Genomic DNA, 27656 nt, shown 5'->3' with positions numbered 1-27656 from the left:
AGTTAATCGTTACATCTCTAGTTGGGCTTTAATAAACCAGTGGGTGTTCCTGCCGATTGTTGGACACTTTGATTTTAAACACTTATATTATCTTTTTCAACAAAAATCTGAGTCGGTGTGCTATGATAAACTGGACTGTAGGCTACAGGATTGTGTGGAAGTCTAAATGGCAAAAAAGTGCTTTGTTGAATGATCATTTTCAGTGTGACAGCAGACCATCAATATAGCCTACTGTTAAAGTAAAATGTGGTCAGTATAATTAGACTTGAAGACATAATTCATTTGTTAGGTGTCCTCCAAGCAGGATCTTTAAATCTGTGTTGAATCTTTGGGGATAAAAACTCTGTCCTAGAAGGACTATTTATCTGACTCCAGCGAAGCCCTCTGCAATTAAAGATTCAATCCCACCGAGCACCAGTCTATTTGTTATTCACCTGTAGGGCTTTACCCGGCGCTAGGACCCAGGGTGCGCGATTTTCATCTCCAGCTGCTGCAGACCGAAAACTGGCAATAAGGGAAGATCGCGAGGACAAGCCAAAATTGCATACTGTATTCATTCTACTTCAAAATCACATCCCTGGCCCCACACGGAAGCCTCTGTGTAGACAACAATAGCTTGTTGCGCTGTGTGCAGGCTTTGTGGCTGTAGACAGCTCGGAGCGTAAGGTAAGACGGTGCAATACCATGCGATTACTAATAACAAAGGCGTTACGGGCGAGCAGGGGGCATTAAAAGGGGGCATTGCACAACGCTATTGAGGGCGAGTAAAACTCTGTCAAACTTTGACCTGGATATGTGTATTTTCTAGTTGTTGGTGTCTTGCAGTAGTTGCGGTGATGTCTCGCTGTTATCCCACGGCATTATGTAGGATCGTGTCACATGTAGCCTATATGGCCAGCCAAGTTGTGTATCGAGATGACATACTTGAGTCTGCTGTCCATGCGTGTCGACTGTGGATGCAGTCGGCTGTCCAAACGCCGACACAGTAACTGTAGCCTATATGAAGTGATGCATTTCAATATCAGACAGATATTTAACATCATCTGGACGGCGCATCGAGCCATATCCATTAACCTGACAAACAGGAACATCACCCTTTAGGCTACTGTTTCTGTGATCGGCTGCCATCCTCCCTTCGTTTATTGTAGAATAATTCATTACTTTTACCAAGATGGAAGAATAAAACGCTTGATTTTTACTCAGCGTTCACCCCCCAACCGCCTTCCCAGCCTCGACATTCAATATTGACCAGGTGAACCACGAACTTAGACGGGACATCCTCGTCGCTATAAACCATGGCGGCCTAAATAGGGTCGATAATCTTCAATACGAGTCACAGATAGATGACCATGTATGCCCACTTTGAAGACGACATTCTTTCCCAAAAAAAATCAGGCCTACGGAATAAACAACGTGCCTTCATCTGTGCTATCGCAGTTGTCATAGTGCATGTGCGGAATATCCTCCATGCTCGAGAGATTTATCATCGTATGCATAACAAGTTTTTTTTTAACCCCACAGCTTCAGACATCCGATGTGGAGCCTGTGGACCAAACTCGTCTATAATTGGTGAAGCCCCGAGCAGCCGGTCACTACCGGGATAGCTCTTGCGCGGTCGTTGAGGTCTCCGGGTTACCCCTGCTCAGACACAATGCGATGTGTCAGCTACCGACTTTGTGATACTCCTGCTTTATGCCGAGACGGTTCTCTACGACGTCCCCGTTATTGCCGATCGGCGTTTTTGGTTTCCCAATTTCACATTTGGTCATCTTGTCAACGATCTGGCTGCTTGCACGCAGCCATTACTGAGCGAATGGCGAAGGGCACGTTAGAAGCTCTCACACACCGATCCGCTCCGCGATAGGAAAGCAGCGAAATAGTTTCAGCTCGTAGCCTGCTACTCTCGGCGAATGGACAGGATCGTTGTCCTGCACCACGACACAAATCGTGCATGGTAGTAAACAAACTCTCTGAGTCAGCCTCGTTGTGTGTGTGTGTGTGTGTGTGTGTGTGTGTGTGTGTGTGCGCGCGCGCGCGCACGGTTATTTCCTCACCACTACAAGTGTTGAGAAAAGTAGGAGATTTGTTGGCCTAACGGAGTGGATACCCTTGTAAACAGCAGGCCTACACTGCTTTCAGTATTCAGGTAGGACAAGTGGACTAATTACAGCAGAGTAACCTGTACTGCTTAACTACTGCATGCCTAAGTGTGATTATGGCATAGGAGAGCTAAATACCATGTGGTTGTTTATTTTTGGGGGAGAATCAGAAAAGACTGAAGTGCAAATCCTCAACAGACTGATATTTTAAACTGATATCTGTTCGCCTGTGTACGACTGGAAGTTGCAGATGTGTTGTCATTCACCTCATAACTGCAAATATAAGATGCTGGTCCTCAAATATTCTTCTCAGCTCCTTTGTCTTTGTTATTTAAGCACTAAAGTTAAAGTCAGACTTTAATTAAGAAAAAACTGACCTCATGTTTCACTGTGCACTTGTTCAAAGTGAAAATTTAGAAAAGGATGTAAGTAAAAGTAGATGTTCAAATTGTGTAATGATGTAAATGATATTACCTCAAGGAGAGGTTTCATCTTCCCGGTTGTTTGTGGCTTGTATATAAAATAGCTTTCCCGTCTTCTGCTGTGTTAAACTCAGTTGCTTTGTGAAGCATGTTTGGATTGTTTCAGTATAGGTTAAAGGCTTTTATGAGTGGCAAATCTTGTCATGATTTTGTGTAAAGTCTGGTGTAAGCCTTTTCCAAATTGTAGTTATGCTTTGAACTCAGCTCAAGCCCACTTCTCTGTAGAAAACCATGTGCATGAATTCCGTTAAAACCTGACATGGTGATAACAGGAAATGTGATTTTGACAGACTGCACTGCAAGATGTGAATGAAGTTGTGGCACTTTTTGTGTCCATATCAATAATCAGTGGTATTGCTGACAAAATGTCTTCACACCATGAAAGCCCCGGTCTGGACAAACCAAGGAAATAATGAAAAATGATAGGGTTTGGTCTCAGCACAGCTGGGATGTAGACAGCCCACAGTGTCAATCATAATGAATGAGGAGAAAGTATTCAACATGAATATAATGAGGGAAACTTGCCATGTCACTGCACGAGTTGTCTTTAGTTATTTTGAATTAATTGTGTATTTTTTGTATTTTCAGTGAATGATAAGGATTTGGAGGCAGTATATGCAGATGAGAATAATATTGGCTCTACATATTCCTATGGTCTGCAAAGGAATGTGGAAATGGTACACAGCTCGCATCATATAAGCCAGTCTAAGTAAAGGGAAGACACAAGTTAGATTTTACAAAACAGCCTGCTGTCACTTTGTGTTTTGTGTTTCTATGGCTCCAACAACTGAAGCCGTACCTCGTCAGGTGTTTGTTAAGCCAGATCCATGGCATCAACACAAATGACCAAAAGTTATTGAAAGATAAAAGTCTCACATAGTTCAAAGGGTTTAAAATCCTACTCAGAAATCAGTAGCTTTAGTGTTTCCCCCCCATCCTTTCCATGCTGCATCAGTCTGCAGCTTCCAGCATGCAACTGGAGTGCCTCGAGCACCCGGAGTCTTGCCTCCTCGTGTTAATTTCCCTGTAACAGACCCAAACCTCTCCCACTCTTTTTTGTATTTTGGCAATTCTGTTTAGCAACCATCACCCGCTGCTGTGACTCTGTTAATTGACCTGACTGCCACTGAAACGCAAACATCCCCTCAGTAATACTCGAGCCTCCTTTGGTTACAAGAAATACAGTTTATTACTTCATTACCAAGATAAGCCTCTTCAGTTTAGCGCACCGTTACACTCTTTGGTCGCGATCCCCCATTCCCCTTGAGCGGCAGAAGCTCGCGTTGCATGCCGGTACCTGCAGTCCTTACCCCTCCCAGCCTCTCCAGCGTGTAATCCTGGGCGTGGATAGCCGAGCACTACATCTCCCATGCTGTCACCGAGCACCCTTCTGCCCCTCTCTCTCCCACCAGACTAGAGATACTGAACGGACTGTCTTGACGACCCCCCCCTACCCTCCCCTCCTCCTCCCGCCCCCCCCGGACTTTTAGAACCGAAAACCGTCGAGATTAGTAAGCAGCCACGGACGGCAGAGGCGAAAGGCTGGACATGGCCGTATCCGAGTCGTTCCTGTAGGCTACGTCGTTCACATGCCATCTGGACGAGCGGGTTCGTAACTGTTTGTGTCATTAGACATCTTTTTATCTCGCCTGCTGATTAGCTCGGGGAATATTCAATATTTCGGCAGTCTTCAAGGGGGAGGCGGAGAGCAGAGGCTTGGTGGGTCCGGGGGCTCGGTGAATGCCTTTCAACGCCGAAGTGGTTCAGTCTGTCCACCAAAGGAGCGATAGGAGAGACTGGAGCACTTCACATTAGGTCGGCCGGGGATAAATAATAGTAGCCTGCCTCAACATGTAGGCTTAACCACCGGGAGTAATGCGAGGGCTTCGCGGAGACTCCGCTGCGCAGGGAGCTGAAACCTACCCACGGTGATGGTCAGTGGAGTTAAATATATTGTTTGCCCCCTTTTTTGGTGGCCAGTCCAGCAGCACAATCCAGTGTAATAAGTTGTTTCACCCACCCTTCTGTTAGTTGTCCAATTGGCTACTTTGTTTTTCCTATTTGCGAGTAACTCAGTGCAGACAGTTTTTGTTATCAGCGCGTGAAATTGATTATTTGTTTGTAAAAACGTCCACTGGCAGATGTAGTTACTTTGTCGAGTGTTTGTGGGCTGATGAAACGGGATGATGGTCGTCAGGAGTTTTTGTTTGTTTGGCTCTACGTTGTGTTTTCTGTGTGGCTTTGCATTGATGTTGACTTACCTTATCAGGCGGAGATGTGACACATTGCCACATTGTGGTGGAAATCTATCCTGTCACTTGGTAAAATATGGCCAAACATCTGTCCTTCATCTCGAAACATTTAAATCCATGTTGTCTATGTTATTTAGGCATGTTGCATGATGCATACAGGCTCTATGTGCAGTTTGTGCCTGTGTTTGTCTGTGGGTGGACCGATCACCTCGAGCCAGTTGCCATTCTCTCATTGTGGTGACTGCTCGCCATCTCCGGCGACCGACCCGGAGCTCTCCAGAGTTTTTCCGTGCTGATGTTTACAACAGAGGAAAGCAAATTGTTTTCAGAGCCTACAATGCCACGGCGTGCATTGTGCACTTTTTCACATATGACATTGGAACGTGTGTCTTTTGTACCGTGGGGCTGAACAGTGAACTGACCAGGCTGAAGTGGGCTACAACAGAATAATTTGGTTTCGTCGAGACTGTTTTTCTCAAAGGTAGCCTTATGTCAGGCTTGACTTTTTTCGTCTGAGTGTTGCCCACGGCGTGTGTGCCGGACTACTGCATACATTTAGTGGCCTACATCAGAGCTGATTAATTCAAATGTTGTGGCGGAGTAGACCGCGTATGATCGCAGCACAAAGACAAACTAGCTGTAAGCAACTGTTGTACGGTAATGAATGCAGACCCTCCTTGCACTGAGCGGTATCTGCATCGCTGAATCCTTTTCAGTCCGTGCTCGCAGATTCCAGCAGATATTGGTGTGTCAGTCATTATGTGCTTCATATTCGTTATGTTTCACTGACTCCAGGGTGAAACATGTTCCATTCCCCCAAAGCTTTGACATAGCCTACATATTTTTTTGCCGAGTCCCTTTTCGTAGTCGTCTCTTTTACTTGCAGATGCGCTCGCCTGCGCTCACCTCTACATACCAGGGGCTGTTCTGGCGTGTGTCGCCGGTGTATATGAGAGTATTTCAAATGTTTGTTTTCAGATGACATCAGCATAGATTAATTGTTTGCTTATGCTTATTAATAATCCTCTGCATCATGGTTAACATTGTTTTGTGAAATGAAGGTTGAATTCTGTTGGGCTGCTTTATTGTAATCCTAAATAATTAACTGTCCAGTGATTGATAAGAAAGACAACTTTTGTTCACTTCCAGTCATCCACTTTTCACCCCTGTGAATAGTATTTAGTATACCTATGTGTGGAAAGTGAGTGTCAGTGTGGATCTGTTGTGGCAGGAAGGTTTGAAGTGGATTTAGGCAGCCTCTCTTCATCTCCAGGGTGAACAAAATATTTTCAACCAACAACAGAACTTTACAATTAAGTTTAACCTGCAAAATACCACATAAAATACATTTGCAAATTGTCTGTGCACAATGTGCAGGGAGCGATGTGGTATTTGGGAATGGTGGCCTTTTACAGTATATGACTGTTAGCATTCCCTGCATGCAAAAAAATAATAAAACAAAAGGGAACAACAGAACAAATGCATTCTTCAGTTTACCTCTGCTACCCTGAATTGTCTTTCTTTCTGGCTCTGAGGAAATTTTAACATATCTGGCCTCCAAGCCCATCTCAAAGAAAGGAACTTTTCAATTGCCCAATGTTGGTTACTCCGAATCACGTACCGTTGCATAGAGTAGGTCTTATTCCTTCATAAAGGATTAAATACAGCCTTTTCTGTGATTGAAACAAGAACAGCACCAACAGTAATCACATTAAGTGTTCTTTTTCTTGTATATTCTGCAGCATATCACTGTATTTCAAGGAGAACTCTCACCTGACTGACTCTGCTACCCCCGAGGTATGTTGTGTTAAAGAAACACCTATGCAGGTAATTGTTTTTTATTCTTTTTCATTACAGTTAGATTACTAGATTAGAGCATTATTATCTAATTAACACTGGCATCATGATCTTCTATTATTACTCAGGTGGATCCTACACTAATGAATGTAGGGGATGGAGGCGCGGTGAGCAGAGAGATCAGTGCTCCAAATAAAGTGTCTGCTAGTATGGTGGGAAATCCCCCCCAGACGCTACCCCCTGAGTTTAGAGGAGATGTTACCCTCAGTCAGCAAAACAAGACCACTCCAACAACAGACTGTAAGACAGCAAAAGCCTGCCTGGACAATAGCAATTATAACCACAGCCCTGAGCCTTCTCCACCTCAACAGTCCAACAATGCACCAACGTCCAGCTCAGCCCTCACTGGCTCAGAGAAGAGAGCAGACAAAAGGGCAGAGGCCCCTAAACTCAAGGCTGATGGTGTTGTGGCCTTCCCCACTCCTCAGTGGTCAAGTGGCGTAAAAGTCAGCCGGGAGGACTCACTCAACTCCTGTCACAGCAATGTGACATCCAGTAAGAAATCGCACCCGCAAACACAATCTGTGCAAAGTGTTTCACCTGGGTTTCAGTGCTCCACCATGTTTAAACCAGTCCAGCCTGTTGCCTTCCTTCCTTCCACTAATTTTCCCTCTCCACTTTGTAAAATCACTCTTCCACCAGCATTAGGTCAGATTGCAGCATTGAGAGAAGCCACAGCCAGTCAGTTTCACAAAGAAATTGAGCCTCAAAGCTCAGGTGTTGGAGGGACACCTCTCATGCGGACCTATCCCTATCCGTTCTCGGTAGGCCGAACTCCAGCAGCAGAGAAGAAAGCCGGCGCATCATCATCAAAACTTAAATCTAACCATTCATCTAATAAGAATGCCAAATCTGTGGGAGAGCATACATCTTTAGCCTCAGTGGTAGCCTCACCAGCTATTGCCCTACCATTGCAGCACCCGTCATTAACTCCTGCAGCACCCACCCGCTACACGCTGTCTCCCACTGCTGCCATTTGCTGTGGATCTGCATTGGCCAGCATCACCTCTCAGAGCAGACTGCTGAACCATGTGGAGAAAGGCAACAGCATAGACAAAACAACCATGGGCTCTCTTAAAATGACACCTCCCTCTGCTTCAGAGGACTATACAGCTTGCTCAGTTGAACCAAGAGATGTACCTCTTGATTTATCTGCTAAATCAAAACGTCCAAAATGCATAAGTGACCCTCCTGTTTTGATGATTGAGCCTCATAATAATGAGTCAAATCAGAGAGATTTTCTGAACTCAAAGAGGACTCATTCTACAACGTATAGCTCAGCTGTGCAATACCCTAACTTACCCAACACCCACAGAAATGGATCCCATCAAAAGCAAATAAATAGGCCTCAGAATCACCCAGAGCCCAAACCAACCTGGAGTAAGGGATCTTCACAAGACTCCATAAAAAACATCCCTGGAACTTATGTAGGTGTGGCTAGCCCCATACTGGCTTCTACTCTACGGGGCAAAGATGGACAAGGGTCTTTTGCAGATGAATTTCAGAGTTTTGCAAAGCAAGAGTTTATATCTATAATTGACCAAGGAGAGCATCTGGCCTCAGGAGGAAAGAAGCCATCCTGTCTGGTGAAGGGCAACCAACATGCTCACAGCGTCAAGCATGTTAAAAACACCAGCACAGCCATAACTAAGAACTGTCCCTCTAAAGGAGCCCTAACGACTGCCCTGTCAAGCTCTGCTAGTGCTCAGACTCACCAGAAATCTGGAGCTGGCAAAACAGCAGTGCCATACTCTATCACTGTTGTTAATCCAGCTTGGCAGCAGCCACCTCTTCTTCCGCACCAAGCCTCATCTGGTCAGAGAAAAATCACACAAGGATCTCCAAAGATGAAGGGCATCACAGCTACAGAAGGATCCAAGTTTCAGAGTGCCCAGCAGAGCCCGTCCAAACCGGAGGATGATAAGTGGGAGAGAATAAAGTCTCCCCTGTCTAATCTCGCGTCCATCGTAAAGCAGCAAGCTCTCGAAACAACAGCACAGACAGGTGAAGGTAATACTCAAGCCTCACCTGTTGCATCAAGAAAAGCTGATGTTCTGAATCCACTCTCTGGGAGCCAAGACACCCAATGCAAACAGACTTGTGCTTTTGAATACCCATCATACTGGTCTGTGGAAAAATGGGCCGGTGTGCCATCTCAAGGGGATTCAACTCAAGCTATGAAGAGGCACGAGAAGGTGAACGCCACTGAGCCTGTAGAGAATAATACTGAGTTAAACACCAGCAAGGGAGAACACATGGGACTACAAGCAAAGCAAGACTCCTCAAAGCCCCCCGGCCAGCCTCCTCTCTTTGGGAGCAATGCATCAACAAATGGGAACAGGATGGAGAGCAAACTAGCCCAGGTGTTAGAGGGGGAGATGTTGAAGAAAGAAAGTGGGACGTCAGACGGTCCTCCGAGTGAAAAATTGGAAGGCATGGTTGCGTCTATTCTTACAGGCCAGTGTGTGGCGGGAGGCAACAAGTTTGAGACGAAAACAAATGGAACCAAAGAGCAGTCGCCAACCAAAGCAAAAGCTGCTGGCGTCAAACAAAAGAAAACCAGTCCTAAGAAGGCAGCAAAGGAGAAGTCGCCACCGGACTCATCAAAGAAGGCTGCAGGAAAGAAAAAGCAGGACACAGAAAATACTCCAACCAAAGTGTCTTGTCAAAAGAAGGTACATTACGTTTGTCCTTTTTTAATGTCTAAAGTATGATGATCTCCCTTTGGTTGTATTTTAAGGAAATTACTTAGTTAGCAATCACCTCAATCTCATCAAACTTTTAACAATCAAATTGGCGATTCAGAGCTCCCTTTCTTGACTAATCTATGACTAATGATTTAACTTCCAAGGGCTTATTGTGAGTCTGTTACATGCTCTCCGTCACCATGAAAGCTTTGTGATCAATAGCATCCACAACATGCTCCCTCTGTCCCCTGTGTATTTCAGCAAAAGAAACAATGTGCACCTGTGCTGGAGCAGAGTCTATCAGCGGTGAAACTTTCTCCACAGAGTACAGAGCCGACTCCGAGGGACAAGATCAGTCCCAACAAGGTTGAGCAACTAACCCGCAACAAATCAGGTGATGTCTTTGTTTCTTATAATCCTGTGACATTTACAGCCCTAAAAAGTTCTCACAGCGTTATAGCTGCCGATATTGCCATTGGCACATATGTTGTCCGATATGCGCCGAGGTGAAAACTTACATAATATAATTTAGAAAAAGATGCTTGTGTCCAGCAGCAGTATAACAATACTGTAATACTGTGGCAAGCAGCTCAGAATGGGTATAAGTAGCTCTCAGCGATGTTAATCATATAATGCTACTCAACACAGGGAACTTTAAGTCACTGTAGCAGAATACAGCTGGCGTCAAGAAATGTAACGGTCACCTCAGTATTGGTTAAAACTATAAACCAGCACAAAAATGACATTTACCAATATAAGCCACCGTGTTCCGAACAGACACATTACAAACACTAACAAAAAGTAACATTTGCACGTTGGAACATAAAACGGCAAACTTAACAAAGAACTCAGTCCAGACTACTGAGCATCTCATCCTATTCATTCTGCAGCTCAGCAGATGACGGTGCAGTGGTGGTTTGAGTCTGTTGAGTGTTGACTTCACACTACGCTGTTACCTAGTTGGTAAGATGCAGTGCTGGAAAGTAAATAAACAACGTCCCCATACTTTACTCTCCTGTGACAACCGTCGTGTTACTTAGGCTCATCATACTTGTTTGCTACATTAGCTAGCTAGCTGACCACGTATCTACTTTCATACCTTGTCTGTCGAGTGGAAGCTAATGTGTGAGCATTTTAGCCCATTCTGTCTATACGCGATAACCTAAATAGGACGATATATTCACCCAAACTTTTGTCCAGGACTGGCAGTTTGGTACGACCTCCAAACCGAGCAATTCCAGCCGTTGCATTTACCAAATTTTGAATTTAAATGTCTGGTTTTCCACCGGATACGTTGAAAGTTTCCCCTGAACGTATAGCAGAGGCGCAGGCTCGGCAGCAGCAAACCATGAGTTAATGTTTCTGCTAATGTTTTCTTTTCCAGTGAAGTTTACTGTTTCAGTGCACATATGTCATTTTGAACAATAAGGTTTATTATAAACTGTAAAACTCCATTACATATCTCTGTCACAAGTGTTTGATAACCACATTTCAGGGATCATTGCAAAACATTTGTGAGATATAAACAAGAATATCGGCCAATAAATCGATATTTGAATTTTTTACTCCCTAATATCTGCATCGGCCCCAAAAATCCAGTATTGGTCGGGCTCTAAAATGTAATGATGCTTTCAGTTGTGTCAGACATGAAGCATTTTATTTACAGAAAATGTCACATATTGTCTGGATTGCGTTTTTTGATGTCTCAGTCATACGCATAGAAACTTGTGTCCGTATAACAATGAAATTTGATTTAAATCGGTTACAGACAGCGGCAGCAGTGCTCAGAGTGAAGAGACTTCAGTGTCTCTCAGTCGCTCTGCTCTATCCAGTAAGGAGGCCGAAGCTACAGGGAGCTCCTTCCCACGGCTCAGGAGAGGACGACGGCGAGCTGATGAGGCTCGACTCGACCTCTGGGGCTTTGCAACACCTTCCCCTCCACCCCCACAAATGCCTCCTCCCCCAGTTTCCCCGTCACCCCCCGTGACTCCCACCCAACCCGTTCGCCGTCCGAGAGGGAGGCCTCGCTCAAACCCCCTGCCTGAGCGAGTGATTCAGGGCAAGGGCAAGACAGCCAGTGCAGAGGGTGACACGCCTGCTCCCAAAAAACGCCGGCGATGTCGTAGCAAAAAGTATCAGACTGGGGAATACATCACTGAGAAAGACAAGCTGGAAGATGGAGAGCACCTTGAAGAATCTGACTCCCTGAGACAGAACCGCGGAGTCCCAGCAGGTACGCAGTTTCTCTCCCGAGATCAGTTCAGTTTTCAATTAACTGTTTCCTGCCCAAGTTTTAATCAAAAGTGCAGCTGTTAGTTACAGATGTGGTAAAAACAATTTATAATGTTATAGTATGGATATTTAATATTTTGAGTGTAGCAGCAGCTTCTTTTATTACTGTATTTTTATACAACCCAGGTGATGAAATAGAAAGTTGATTGAGTAGCTAATTGACGGAAGATTTGATTAGGGCTGCAACGATTAATTGATATTAAAAAAAAAATAATGTAAGATTATTTTTTGGGCTTTTCCACCTTTAATTGATAGGACAGCTTAGGTGAGAAAGGGGAGAGAGGGGGGGAAGACATGCGGGAAATTGTCACAGGTCAGACTCTAACCCTGGACCTCTGCGTCGAGGCATAAGCCTCTCAGTATGTGCGCCTGCTCTACCCACTGAGCCAACCCGGCCACAATTGATAGTTAATTGACAGTAATTTAATCGCAGTCTATTTTGCTAGTTGATTAATCGTTTAAGCAATTTGTTAAGCAACAATGCTTTTCTCTTTTTTATATTATTTTAGACTGAATATCTTTGGTTGTTCAGACAAAATAAGACAACGTGGACCCCTAGAAGACATTTTAAACCATTAATCGATTAGTTGTGAAAATAATCAGCAGATTGAATGATAATGGACATTATTGTTAGTTGCGGCTTTTAATAATCAAATCATTGTTTTGGCTCTCACCAAACATAAGTTGCTACAGTCACACAAATAAGCCGTTTTGTTTTAATACCATTATACATAAATCCTTCTTTTGGCTTCTGACCAGACTAAATGACAAAACCTTTGGCCATGCTGGCTTGTGATAGGCATTTGTCATCATTTCTGATGTTTCATAGACGACAATGGATAATTCATTCTTTAAAAATAAAAATAAATCTGATACATGAATCTGGACTGAAAATACATAGGTTTCAGACCTCATTCAGTCTGTGACAATGATTTTTTTCCTACATTTTCTCTTTAGAAATGTCTGTCCAGAACAACAGCGGCATCATTTCATGATTTAATTGATTCAGTCCAACTGATGTCTGATTTCAGTGGGTTTTAACAAATTGGAAATAACTAAATGATAAATTACTATCAAGTTTGACGGGTGTATATTAACTGTTAAGAATGTGTGAATATAAACTAAAATACATGGTTATATTTTTATCACATCTGTTTAGAAATTAAAGACAAATGATTCAGAATTGACTATAAGAAAGCTTAGCTGGGGGCTTATATAGTTAAAACTTATTAAATAGACATGGGCAAATTAATTTTATGAGGATGTACATCTTTGTAAAAGGTACATAGGAAAAGCATTTATAGAACAGTATAAGACCGATTCAAATATAAAGCATATACAACAGACAAATACAAAATATTGTAGTATAGACTGTCAACAAAAACCAAAGATTATGAAGACAGCACATATATGCAATTTGCAGTTTATATTCTTGAGGTGGTGACTGTGTGTTTCATGTCCACGTCAGGCACCTGTTGATGTGTATAAGACGCTCATCATAAGGTACATATGTGGAGAATATACAGAAATTTGTCAAACCTGAACACAAGATTGCAAAAAGCAGAGCAGAGTAGTTCATAGACTTGGCTAAGCCAAGGGCCATTGGTTAAGGAAGTATCATGCTGTCTGATGTCGGCACAAAACGGCACCTAAAATATGCCATGCTCTATGTTCGGCTTGGCAGAGGAGCAAAAGCATGAAGCTGCTCCGTAACTGCATCGATATCTCAAAGATGAGATGGGTGATGTTGAAATATTAAGATCGTTTGCGGGTGTTTCGCTGTGTTCATCTGTGTGGTACCACTCTGCATAACCTCCACTTACATTCATTGTTACAGATCCACAGGCAGATCAGTGTCCGAGTCCCACCGCCTGCAGTCCAGAGCCTCCTCCACGGAGACCCTCGTTCACTCGCTCGGGGTCGGTCCGCTACCAGGAGAGCGAGGTATCTCCAGAGTTCAATGACAAGCCCTCAGGGAAGAGGAAGTTCAAAAGCAAGCACTTGAGTGACAACGAGGAGCAAAAGGTAAGACGCTTGCTGAGGCTGCTTGTTGGATTACAGTACATTTCAAACCACACAGGGTTGATGGGAATAAAATTCAGTGTGGCATTAATATATTAGCTTACAGTGCCCCCCTGTGGCTAGATAAATACTATGTTGCTGGTATAGTTTTATACTGCATTGGAACCCATTGCCTTAACTTGACAATGCATTACTATAGATTTCATTTCACACACTGCTCTAATCAATACATTCGTATTTTAGATTAAGACCAAACGCAGCAGCTTGGGCAAGCGTGCTGCCTCACTTGCCCTGGATGATGATGGTGCTGATGTAAAAAGACCAGAGTCCCCCCCACCCACTCCAAAAAGTTTGCCGTCATCTCCATCCAATAAGAAAGGCTCATCGGGGAGATGCAACGGCTCAGACTCTCCACCCAAAAGGGCTGTTCCTCCGGAGGTTCGGCGGCTGATTGTCAATAAAAATGCCGGGGAGACTTTGCTGCAACGTGCTGCACGCTTGGGCTATCAGGTAAAAATTCACCTGTTCACTTGTAATATTGCTAACATGAATTTAACTCCAGTTAACAGTGTAGCTCTTTGAATCATAATGTGACACAGTTTATGTGCTACTTCTGTTCTGCAGGATGTAGTTCAGTACTGTCTTGAAAAGGACGTCAGGGAGGTGAATCGGCGCGATAATGCCGGTTACACAGCTCTCCATGAGGCGTCCTCTCGAGGCTGGACTCAGATTGTCCAGATGCTGCTGAAACACAGCGCTGACGTCAACTGTAGTGCCCAGGATGGGACACGGTGAGGCTTCATGCTGCATGATTAAATGTTATGGTTCTAATTAGTTGAATCTATGGAAATTACAATATCTTATATTAGTAGTATAAGTAAGTATTATAATGTTTGACAAATTAGAGCATGGAGGTTTTCTTCATTCATTTCTTGACCTTTGCAAACAGCATGTGTAACAAAATAATCTCAGTTTAAAGGTCCACACTTTAGAGCCATCTGTCACATCTCAGTCTTTGTTGAGCTTGCTAAAATGTCGAGTGGTTGGGTATGAGTCATATTCATATAGTGGACTTATATATTGCATTTGTTACAAAGGTTTTTTTTATGGAGTAATGCATATTTTGTGGTTAAAAATGTCAGTAAGACTCAAAAATTGCCTCGTTGTTACATTCACTCCTGAAAATGTACACCCTCTACAGGTGTTGGGAGCAGTAATGAACATAATGACATACTCACTGACAGGTTGTAATACTTCCTGTCGCCTGTCGAAGCATATTTGCTTTTCCAGTCAAAGGAGTTTGTCTCTAAATATCAGTTCCACAAGTTGTAATTAATCGCAGGAAATATTTGTATTACTGTCCAACACACCTGATTCTCCATATACAACATGTTTGCTGACAGATTAAGGTGTGTTCTAAAGGTATACAATCCCTGATAGGCATTTGTGTTTTGTTTGTTCTTTCTTTAGGCCTCTTCATGACGCAGTAGCGAGTGATAATCTTCCTATAGTCTGGTTGCTCCTGAACCACGGTGCAGACCCGACTCTGGCCACCTACTCTGGACACACTCCAGTCAAACTGGCACATAGTCCGAACATGAAGACCTTCCTCACAGGTAGTTCCCCCTTTTCATCAGCCTCCGTCTCCATCAGCAGAACTATATAAAGCCAGGCTATAATAAAGCTAATTGTGTGGTTGACCCCACTTGGCTGTCATTGGCTATAGTTTTCTTAGTGAGCCAAGATGGAGGAGACATTAATTGTTGCTGTGTCTAACCTGCAGGTATTGTATGATATTGGCCAAAAAAAAAAATACAAACTGCCCCACAAGAGAGATTCTGCCTGGCTATCGTTCTCTGCTCTTCAGTATACATTTTCTCATCACAAAATCCAACAACCACAACAACTCAAACAGACTACAAACCAGAAAACAGATTTCTGCGCGCGTCACATCCTGCACTGCCGACATGCTGCACGAATATCGCCTCGTCAGGCAATGGTCACCTGCCTGTATTTACACGTGTGACGGTGCCCTTATCCCTTCTTAAAAAATGATCTGCTAAGTTTTATCAGTAAAAAAGTTACAGCTAAGAGAGCAGATGACCTGAATAACAACAGTCAGTAGGACTTAAGTTTTGTCAGGAGATCACTGTGGTGCAAAAACGGCCCATGTCAGTTGAAATAAAGCTTTCATTGAAGTAAAACATGCATTTTGTGTGGTAAAAGCTTCCAATGATTTCTCAATTATTGATCATTAAGAAGGCCAATGATTGATTAAGGAAAATGTTTTTGCTTCCCTATGATCAATCTTGTTCCATAACTGAGCCCGACAAAGTGATTTATTACACATCTGGCTTCCTGGGAAACTTTTTGCTTGTCACATATCTTTAGCTTTTGTTTTAATTTTCACATCACTGTTGATGGTGTTGACCAGTTTTAAGGATATTTCCTTGTAAAGTGAAAAGTTTCTATCGACTTGGATGCTGTATCAGTGTTTAGTGGAGTGTGCACCTCATGCGTCTCAGGTAAATAGAGAGATGAAGGCTCAGTAGCTAATGCAGCCACACACTCCTACAGCTCTGATGCCACAGACGGACACAAACTGGACCATATCACAACACAAACTACAACTTAAGTTAATTTGCTGATACTTAGTACTGGTTTTTGTATCTATGTCTATTATTTTGTTCAGGCAACCATTCCAGTTATTCCATTCTATGTTTTGCTTAGTCCTGACAAGTGGACAAGCATTGATGTGAAGCCCTGTCTTCATATTTTCATAGATTTACACATAATGCAGCTCAAGCAGTGATGACGTATAAACCGGTCAACATATAACACACTGTTTTTTATTTTTTATTTCCCTAGAATATTTCACAGACCTGGAAGGCCGCAAAGAACAGGATCTCGGTTTTCCCTGGGATTTCTACAGTAGCTCCCTGTTTGGTAAGAAACCTTGAAATGGTGTCTGGATCCGTTTTTTTCTGCCTGCCAATCCATCAGCCCACTGATCAATTAAATATTCCTGTTCCTTCGCTGGTCGGGAGGAAGAAGATTTGAGGCTTGTTGCAGCGATGAGCAGGTTGACGGAGGGAAATGATTGTAGTTTGTAGGCTGGGCTCAGGCTCGGCCACTGAGACGTGGAGGGATGTTAGCCTTGTGTACCAGCATCACTATGGTGTTGTAAACAGCCACAGGGAGCAAGTTATCCAGTGGAGGATAAACAGGATTAGAGATGCATGGAAGAACTAAGGAAGACTAAAGAGAAAGTGTACTGCAGCTTTCTGGATAAACTGTACAGACAAAAATATGTTGGTAATTTAACCCCCCATCAAGGACACATATCTTTTATTGCGTTCTTTTCCTCCTATAACTATTCTAAAGCTAAACCTAAATCATTAAAATTGTTTTGATTGTTGCTTCAGTTATAATGAACAAAAAAAGACTCAAGTTTCCACCAAAGTACATTCAACTTTTATCACCACTCTGCTAGTGGTGATGAAGTGTATATACAGTATTTTATACTTGTCATTGTTTTGTGCAAATTATGTTTCCACTGTAGAGTGATGTTCTACGACAGGTTTAAGTCATTCTACTTGTAAATTATTCTCACTTTTGGTGTTGAAAATATACATTTCTCCAAGGAGCATGATGACGCAAGTTCCATCCATAGTACGGTCTGCATGTCCAATTAGGCCAATTCTTTCCTCCCCGATGATAGTCTTTATTATTATAATGAGATTAGATATGTATGGTTTCTTAATAATTGAATCTTTCTCCTTTATGTTATTTCTGGTGATGACTTCTCAGTGATGGGCGATATGGAGGATAATTTATCTGGCTTTAGGAGCCATTGTGCCATTCACTATTGTACAAATTGAGAAAAAGCCTCGCAAACTTGAAGCAAGATAATCCCATCACAGAAAACATGAATTTTTAATTTGTCAAAGTATCTGTTTCTTTATATTAGTGCTGTCAGTTAAACGCGTTATTAAAGGCGTTAACGCAAACCTGAGAGAAAATCGCGAGATTAACGTTCTTTTTGGCCTAGCAAACTTTGTAGTTTTTTTTTCACATGCTGTTGCAACAATTAGTAACGTTAGAAAAACTACACTAACACCACACCGGATCTAGCTAGACCGGAAACAAAACAACAGGCACGCCGCACACACTTGTTTGGGCTAGCGAGCCGGCCAAAGAGCAGTAGGCTAACGTTACATTTTGAGTGGATGGCGAGCGCGAGACGCCGAAATGGATGCCAATAAGATTCTGAATGGAAAGTTTACTTTTAAAAAGTTGCCAAATCCTTTGTTCCATTGACAAGACCAAAGTGATGTGTGTGTTTTGTCGTTGTGAACTGAGCTATCATCGCAGCACGTCCAGTCTGAAATACCACTTGATGGCCAAGCAGACAGCTGATGCCAATTCTCCGCCCCCTTGTCAAAGCCAGGCGACAAAAGCACAAAGCAAGCCGATCCACTTTTCCATGTTGATAAGAGCATTAAAATGAGAAAAAATAATTGGACAAAAACAAATCTAGGGACATTTAGAATAGATAAAAATGTGTGATTAATTGCGAGTTAACTATGACATTAATCGCGATTAAATATTTGAATCGTTTGACAGCACTACTTTATATCAAACTTTTTATATTAGTAAATACATTGAATTACACTCTGCTTACCAGTAACAGTCCATCTGTAAATAAGCCTTCAAAATATGTGTCTTGTAAATATAATTTTCGTATCCTTGTGTCTCTGTATAGGGTTTAATTAACTTCAAGCTGCGACTGACATCATTGAGTTTGTGTTCCTTTAACTGATCACAGCGTCACCAGCAGTCAGTCCTAGACGTGTTATGGGTGTTGTGAATAGACTGTCCACTAGAGGGGGCCCAAACCCCGTGTATCAAAGCAGCTCAGTGTCAGCCGAAACATACAGTGTGTCTGCTCCTCTTCATCTCACCTCAGTGGACTTTTCTTCACAGAGACGGACCAGGAGCCATGCTGGGACTTCCTGCTGTCGGAGCAGAACCAGGAGCTGGAGGAGGATGAAACGGGAAGGACTGAGCCGGACTCGGACAAAGATTGCCTTCTGTTTGAGTTCTCCTCCGAGCCTCTCTTACCTTGCTATCATGTTCAAGTGTCATTAACCCAGGGGTAAGTTCACACACACATATAAATCATTCATTCAGATTATAGTCATTGATTCTGTACCGCCTGCAAAACGCTACTAAATTTAGCATGTGTCATCTCAGTTTGAATGCAGTTTCACTGTGCTCTTAATATTTATGGGAATAAATAAGCAACAAATAAGCTCTGACAACAGCAGGTAGTGATGGCTGTGACTCATGGCGTGTTTTCTCTGCCTCTAGTATTTCACAGACCTACAAACAGAAATATTCTGTTGATATTTACACCATGTCCCCTAATGATCTACCAACATCTTCACTGTCGCAGTTTGTTTGTACACACACTCGTGTACATTGTAAAAGTACATGTACAAAAAAGTATGGGACGAAGAACATTAGATCATTTATGTCCTGGCGTTTATATCGTGACGTTTATATCGTGACGTTTATATCGTGACGTTTAGTCGCTAGTGTGGGTAAAGCGCCAAAAATGCTGGACAATTCCTAATGTTGTGTCTTTGTTAGACCCTCGCTGCTTGGTAACAACCCATACACCCAAACAGGACATAAAAGGTCAAAAAGACGAATCTGCACACTGTTTGCTTCATCCACAATGCAAGTTTGTGTAGAAGGATTTTAGTTTGGAGTCTCCAAATTGAGGCTGAGACAAGCGTGGCAACAGCTGATATGACCTGCCTGCAGTTCACTCTCAAACTGATTTCAGAGCTTGATCTCATCAGCAAGGAGAGTTGATTTGAAGTGTTTAACCTCACAACTATTATTTTGTGTGAAAACAAAATGGCAGACATTGTGCTCACTGAACTGGATGAAGTTGCTACGGGGAATTTTTTATTTTATTTGAGGATACCTAATATATAAACCTAAAATGGCAAGAGGTTTTCTGTTTTTGTTTTTTTTTCTTACTCTAACTGTTTATCTCTTGCAGCTTTTGCAACTGGTTTCTTCTGACAGACGTCCTGAAGCGTCTGAAGATGTCAGCGCGGATCTTCCGGGCGCGTTACCCACACTTGGAGGTGGTGAGTCTGTCCCGTGCTGAGCTCTGGAGGCAGGTATCGATCAGCCAGGTGAGCTCTGCTTTGGCTTCACCTTACAAAGGCAAAAATAAGGAGGAGGAAGAGAAGGAAGAGGGACTTGTGGATCTGGTGCGATGTGTCCCAGAGCTGCAGAGACTACTGGGCTCCTCCATTCACATCCTGCAAGAGGACGAGGATGAGGAGGAGGAGGAGACACTGACAAACACAGGGAAGCCTCGCAGCCGATAGCCTCTCTTTCACCGCACTCCTTCACCGTGCAAACTGTTGTCAACCCAAGTCCTTCCCTGCAAGCAGCAGCTCAAAGGAAACCTCTCCGTCCGATGAAACGAGGGTCATGGGTTTTAACTCCAGCGACAGAAATGACACTCCACCTAAAACCTTTGACCTCAGACAGAAGGGATTAAGTGATCACAAGGACCTGCACATGGGAGTGGTCAGTTCAGCTTTCAGGTTCCTATCAATAGGTATATTTGAATACATGAGAACTGTTGAGCAAACCTTTTGTATTAATTATGTATGTACATGGTAGTGTATATGTATATCTTGCCATCAGGGTTAAAACATTTGTTTATATAAATGTATTCTTGTGGCTAAAGAATTATGTTGTTTAGGACTTTTTGTTTGAGTTTGTTCCCAAGGGAAAGCGATATTTTTTCGGGAGATAATCCAAGACTTTTATCTTGGTGAACTGTTGCATAAAGCTAAGACACTTAAGTCAGGGAGGCCACTGGCCCAGATGGTTCCTCTGTCAACCTGGGAGACCTGGAGACCTGCAGAGAAGAGACCACGGCACATAATCATCAAATATAATGAGAGCTTCATTTCCATTTTTCTCCACTGTTTCACTTTTCACTTTATCCTCCTCGAGCTTACAATGTTTATTTTTCTTCAACATTTCACAAAGTAAGCGCGGGCAGCACGGAGCTGTCTACGTCCCTGCACGCAGTATGAAATAATGTCTTTTTGGACCTTGAGATTGAGAGTTTGTTTACAGAGCTGGACAGATAGTAGTGTTCTCCACTCCCCAGGTTGCACTCCTCCTAAACTGATACATAATCCTTTGGATCTCTCTCAGAGGAAAAGTGGTACCATCTCTGGAGTCCAGAGGCGGCTCCTGTGTCTGAGGAGCCGAAACGCCCTCTTAACTGCAGCCACGTCCGATATGGTGTTCCCAGATCCCAGAGTGCTTTGTGTTGCAGTGTTTTATTTACACTGTTTGTTGTGCTTAATTTAATAGTCATTAATATATTTGACCTCTTGTGTATCTGACAAGCCTATCTATGAAAAAAAAATTGCTTTGTATGGTTGGTGCTTCATTTTGAAATGTACTTATTAGGATCCCTTTATTCTGAGATTTTCCTCCCTCATTCAAGAACAGTATTTCAAAAAAGAGAAGCTAAAGTACAGTTGTATTGTACTGGTGCTAAGACAGATTTTGTGTTGACAATCAATGATGTTTTGGTTTGAAGTCACAAACTAATAAAAGATATTTAAGATGAAGAGACTTAAGGTGTAAAGAAAAGTATAGTTTAGTTAAAGAAAACGGGATACAGCTCGACTGAGACTGAGCAGTGTGTGAAGAGCCTTTTATTTGATTCTTTTATAAGAAATCAAGAATAAAGCATGATTGTAAATCATAGTTATCTCTTTGTTTTGTCAGTTGGATTATTATAATGATAGCTGAATTGAATATTCAGGGCGGAACTCTCCCTCAGGTGTATTTCAAATAATCCCTTCTGCCTTAGACATTTTACTGAATAAAGAGAAATCATACAAAGAACCATGAAATTATTGTAACCTTTACAATTGTAAACCATGTAACCCTTCTTCAAACCTAATTAAGCTTACCAGTAGTAATGGTAGTAGTAGTAATAGTAGTAGTGTACCTACCTATTACACATCTCTCCACATGTTAGTACTGTCAAGCTGTCGAATATAAAATTATGTTAAAACAACTGCATTGTATAATAATTAGCCTTGAAAAAAGGCTAGAACAAGTAGAATCAGTACACTGTTCTCTGCTGCCACAATGTTTTTTTTATTTACTGTAACATTTTGATCAATCAATTATTTTTCAGGCACAAACATCACATTACATATACAAACATTTAAAAACTACTGACGGAGGAGACAGTGGGCAGGTTCTACTTTTTGTCATATCTTCTGTTTTGTCCAGCAGAGTTTGTTTAGTTTTTTTGGTGGGTGTAATAATTAGCCTTCCCGCAGATAAAAAGCAGGATTGGAATGTGAACTCAACAAATATGAAGCATAGCGTAAGTTCTAACAGGTCACGGATCGGCTATTATCGTAGCTCATGGCTGACAGTTCCTAAGCCAGCACAGCAGCTGATGGATCAGCTGATTTCCTCTTTTGATTGGATTTCCAAATCACGTGCTCTATTTAAACTGCTTTTCCCAGCCTACCTTGCTGCATCTCCGCTAGCCCTTGCAACCCACCTCCACCCCAGCTCCTCCTTTTAAATTGATGTTGTCTGACTTAATCAGTGTCGTCTCTCTGTCATTGATGCTGCTCTGTTCTGTACCCTATGGGGATCCTGCACTGCTGCTCTCCCCGCTTAAGGCTTTCCATACATGCACGTGGAAGGCAGGGAGGTGTGCTTTCCCTGCCTCATGCTTTCAACGTATGCACGTGGAAGAGCGGGGAGGCCCCAAAACAGAGCCATACCGCCAAATACAAATTGCCGATGAATGAATCTATTTTGACAAAGTGGTCCTGACTGAACTCAATTTAAGGTCCACTTACTCACTTGTTCTGGAGCTTTCGACCATCTCAAATATCTTCAGCAATTCAATTCAATTACATTTTATTTATAGTATCAAATCATAACAAGAATGATCTCAAGACACTTTACAGATAGAGTAGGTCTAGACCACACTATAATGTACAAAGACCCAACAATTCCCCAGCAGACTGACTTGTTGAGATAGTTTTGTTCTCTGCTAATTCCACAGTCTGAAGTTAGAATATGTAACTTTTGAAAGAAGAAATAACACAGCCTTCCTCTTGTAAATGAAAAGTTTAATTCATAAACAATAAACACTCTTGCTCACGTCAACACACAAAGTGGTTTTGCTGCTACAGCCTTACTTGGTCTGCGATTACCAGCAGCGTGTGGTGGCTAAAGTCTTACATAAATATTGCTGTGTAACTGACATTGCTGAGTCAGTTAGCTGGCTTTATAACCTTTCTATAGTGCTGCTGCTCCAGCAAGTTTGAGTATTTATAGACTGACTTTAAGCTAATGTGGATGAGATGTGCTAGAGGAGCTTACAGTCTGCATGGCCAAGTACACTGTGTAAACTCAATCTACTGATAAAGACAAATCTCTAGAACAAGGGAGAACAGTTTGTGGATATTTTTGTTGAGATTGTTTTGTCAAAGGTCAAGAATAAATTGTCTCAGGACTGGAAATGTTTAAGTGACTTAATGCTTTCTGATAACTCAGACATACAGTGTCTGACTTTACTTTGTCCACTAAAGGGAACCACAGACTGTGACCCAGTTAATATTAAAACTGAAAGGAGCAGCCTGTTTCGCTAACTGTATCTGATCTCAATGAGATTAAATACATGAGGTACTAGTAACTTTACTGCCACTATACTATTTCACCTTAGGTCATATTATTGTTTTATCTGAAAAGATAATACATAGATAACTCAGCATCAAGCCCTTCTGAGCTCACTTATGGTTACAATCTTACCTACTATCTGAAAGAACACAATATTTTCTCATGTAAAATATGGAGTACCTCAGGGTTCTGTTCCCGGCTCTCTCTCTTCTCTCTTATTATATGCAGTCATGGAATCAATTTCCACTGCTACGCTAATGATACTCAGCTGTACGTGCCTGTTAAGGCGGATGATAAGTCCCAAATGACTAAATTACAGGCCTGCTTGTCTGCTGTGAAAAACTAGATGTCAAGTAATTTTTTGTTCCTAAACAGATAAATCTGAGATGCTGGTCATTGGCCCTGCTCGACATAGACACCAGTTTGTTTAAGTAACAGTAACTCGAGACAGCTGATATCCCAATGTATCCCAGCTGATGTATCCCATTCGACAGTTTGCGATTCAACCGTGTCTTTTGATCACAGCTAAAATCAGGTCTTTTTTTTATCCATGGCTGATGCAGAAATCCTATTTCATTGTGTGTATTGTAATTGTATTATGTTGGTCTATTCTGTACACACAACATATATTGCCATCTGTCTCTTCCTGAGGTTTCTTCCATTTTACCCCCATTAAAGGGGTTTGTTTGTCCTTATCCAAAGTGAGGGTCAAAAAAGACAAGGCTGTATGCTGTACAGATTGTAAAGCCTCCTGAGGCTGATTTCTGATATTGGGCTATGATAAAATTGATTTGACATGAGAGCAACGTAAAGGACGAGTGTGTAGGATTTAGGGGGATCAGAAAGGGAATATAATCTTCACAATTATGTTTTCAATAGTGTATAATCACCTGAAACTAAGAATTGTTGCATTTTTGTTAGCTTAGAATGATCCCCTCATATCTACATGGGGAGTCCGCCGTGTTGCACCGCCATGTTTCTACAGTAGCCTAGAATGGACAAACAAACAAACACTGGCTCCAGAGAAGGCCTTTCACGTTTTATCGTTACTTGAAGGCCACCGTATGTTATCCTACATGCTTGGAAAGGGAGAGGGAAGGGGTACTTAGTTGGTTACAATCTGCAACATAACCGCTAGATGCCATTAAATCCTACACACTGATCTTTTAATGTCAGCCAAAGTGTGTGTTAGAAGCTGGTTTTGAGGATCAAAAGAGCATCCAAAAATACAAAGACAACTTTTTAGTTTCTACAAACTATTTTAACTGCAGCTTGTAACTGTTGCTATTCAAAACACAATGGAGCATCGTGAAATAAAGTCACAGAGCCAAATACCAGGAGGTGGCATCATGTAAGACATGTTAGGACTTCTGTCTAGCCCGCAGGGCAGCTGTTCATGTTGGGGACAGTCTGCCCTCAGTGACTTAACACACAAAAATACCATTTAACCCCATTACAATAAAATAACATACATCTGTTTAGCAGGGGTGTGATTCTTCTGGATAAATCCGGAAATCCGGCTTTTCAGACCTGAAAATGAAGCTCTCGTAAATCATGCAAATCCGCTTTTTTTTTTTTTTGGTGGGTCGCAAGGCACGGGTCAGGGGTATTGGTAAACATAATGACCGGTCACTGCTCTCAACGTTTTTTGTGCCTCTGATTCATGTCTTCATATCACTCCGCAAGTGGTCCATTAATTTGTCATGATGTAACTTCATTCAAAGCAGAGCTCCACCAAAGAGCCTGCAATTGTTGTGGAAGGTTATTTGAATAAGAATTTTGGACGTGTGGGGGCGAACTATCTTCTTAGCTGAAGCCGACAACGGGACAATATTTTTATTTTATGTTGGCAATGCAAGCTGAAGCGACGTAGCAGATGACGTTGAGAAGTTGCAGCGAGGAATATTTTAGCACCATTTTCGGCAGTGCAGAGAGATAGTGGCCCACACTAACTTAGTGTTGAGCCGGGAAACATGGCTAAAAGAGCTCTACAGTGAACAGATGTGCTGGGCGAGCCGTCCGTCGGTGGAAGCTAACAGAAGCTAGCTGGCGTAAGCTGACAGCTGACCAACGCTACCAAGTGATCGGCGGAGACAGGGAGTACAAGTATTTGAAAGAGTCCGGCAGTTGTGGCAGACGAAGGTCCAGTCGGGAGTTTGGATGGAGAGTCCACTGAAGTCCACTGTGGTCTGAAGGGCTAATCCTCGCTAGATCACCAGCTAGCGGTAACCGTTAGTCGGGAGGTTGACAGCTAACGTTAGCCAGCTGAAGCTAACAGTCGATCGATGGTGAGTAACGTATGTTACACAGGCTGGCAGCAGCACAGAGTCCAGAATTGATAAGTGGGGGGGGTAGAAAGGCACCTAATCTTAAACTTAGGGTATTTAATTTACTACGACCCAATCAGAGGTTACTTAAATTGGGACGTCAAAATCAAGCATGTCACCTTCAAACGGGATCTCCGTTTGCAGGATTCAGTCTGTACCGGACCCTCCCGGTGATCATGCTGCTCTGGGGGACCGGCTGCGCAGTGAGAAGCCGCTGCTGACGGACGCAGAGCTCTGCCGGAACTCCGAATACTGTCTGTCTGCGCGGCCGTCTGACGGCATCAGTATTAAATTCAGACAGTTTCATTACCGGTTAAAAACGTCTCGTTATCGCGTTAAATAGTAGTCTAATTCGGTACAGTTGGTTTTAACGCCTGATGCGAAGTGTAGGCCTATAGGAGAACACATGAAAACCCTGAACAAGCAGCGTCGCTCTACTCCGTCTTTCTGCTGTGCCCCATTCATGTAGTAGTTTTCCACTATGTAGGTTAAACTCTGCAATTAAACCACGGTTCACATGTATAAATGAACTGTGGTGGTCCATTACACTGTAGGCTATATTCAACATCACTGATTAAGTAGCCTAAGTCAATCCTACATTTTTCAACTTGGGAGCAAAACATGCTCCTTGGAGAAAAAAAAGTGACCATAAAGCCCTGTTCATGCTAATTAAACAACTGGACTTTAGGGTCAAGTGTTGTCGTATCCGGCCCATGTCCCGGATGTGAAAGCCGCCTTACTGGACTACTGAATATAATAATATTCAATTATATTTTGTATTTTGAATTGTTACCTGCCACCAGAATTATAACCGCATACAAACGGCATAAATAAAAAAAATTTATAAACGTGTGCTCTTTAAAAAGTAGAAAGAATTTTTTGCCAGTTACATTAAATGTTTAAAAATCTGTTACATAAGGTACTGCTTATATTATTTCACCATCTGTACACAAATGTAATTAGTGAATGCACATGTCCGTGGGTGGGGCTGCATGGGCGTGGTAATGTGGGCTGGTGTGGCTACAGTGCCAGGGCTGAATTTTTGTCCGTGTGTGTGTGTGTGTGTGTGTGTGTGTGTGTGTGTGTGTGTGTGTGTGTGTGTGTGTGTGTGTGTGTGTGTGTGTGTGTGGTAGTAGTAAAGAGAGAGAATGGGAGAAGGAAGTTTGTGTGAGGTGGACCTGGTCACCACAGACCCAAATCTTCTCAGCTGTTGCTACTGTCATGTGCTGCACTGTCTCTTCATGTGGCACATTTTTTATATTATAACAAGGTAATGCAATGTGTAATCAAGTGATGACTGATTAACAGTAATGTAAATGCTAAATGCCCTAATACCTGTTGATACTACAATAATGCAAAGTATAGGCTCTGCAAGGTTAACCTTGCAGTTTTTCCATATATCATGTAAGACTCAATTTTTCCATTTCTTTGCACAAAACTCTACAGAAAGTGCCATTTAATGGTTATTTTTCAAAAAGATATTTCCCTGGAGCATATGGACCTCTGTGAAACGCAGAGATGTTGCTGGGACGTGACATTCCAGTTGTATCCCCTCGCAGGGCCCCATGGTACAGATGGTCCTACCCACAGTGTAACCTGTGCAGTCCCCATGAGGTTACAAGAGTTCAGTCACTGCTGTGACAAGGCTTTATCTCCCAGCTGTGATTGCATGTGGCTGCTGCAAATTTTTATATCTGATTAAAGTAGTTTCATAACCTAGCCTACTTATAATTGCATATGAAGAATGCATTTTAAAATACAAAAAAACAACATAAAATGCTTTGGAATTTGGCACTCAGGTTTTAAAGTTCAGTTTTTGTAGGTTTCTTCATGTTAACCATTATCCATTATCAAGTTTGCTATT

At 42.4% G+C, this 27656-nt stretch overlaps 1 protein-coding gene across 3 annotated transcripts; it reads left to right on the top strand.

Annotated features, from left to right (window-relative positions):
• Positions 1-505: 505 nt before the first annotated feature.
• bcorl1 (BCL6 corepressor-like 1) lies at positions 506-21820 on the top strand. 3 transcript variants are annotated; one of them, XM_078260320.1, is made up of 12 exons: positions 506-666; positions 6576-6660; positions 6759-9365; positions 9639-9771; positions 11146-11610; positions 13507-13694; positions 13935-14201; positions 14316-14482; positions 15162-15307; positions 16560-16637; positions 18678-18849; positions 19768-21820. In XM_078260320.1, exons 2-12 carry the CDS (start codon positions 6655-6657, stop codon positions 20102-20104), a joined length of 4566 nt encoding a protein of 1521 aa, XP_078116446.1. In that variant the 5' UTR covers positions 506-666; positions 6576-6654; the 3' UTR covers positions 20105-21820. The 3 variants fall into 3 exon arrangements, with proteins under 3 accessions (XP_078116446.1, XP_078116449.1, XP_078116447.1); XM_078260323.1 differs by having other exon boundaries at positions 6576-6630; positions 19768-21819; XM_078260321.1 differs by lacking the exon at positions 506-666 and adding an exon at positions 4063-4189.
• Positions 21821-27656: the final 5836 nt, after the last annotated feature.

This window comes from Sander vitreus, chromosome 10 (genome assembly GCF_031162955.1).
Source record: "Sander vitreus isolate 19-12246 chromosome 10, sanVit1, whole genome shotgun sequence".
Lineage (NCBI taxonomy): Eukaryota > Metazoa > Chordata > Actinopteri > Perciformes > Percidae > Sander > Sander vitreus.
Note: the sequence above shows the minus strand (reverse complement) of the source record. Positions and strands in the feature narration are given on the sequence as shown.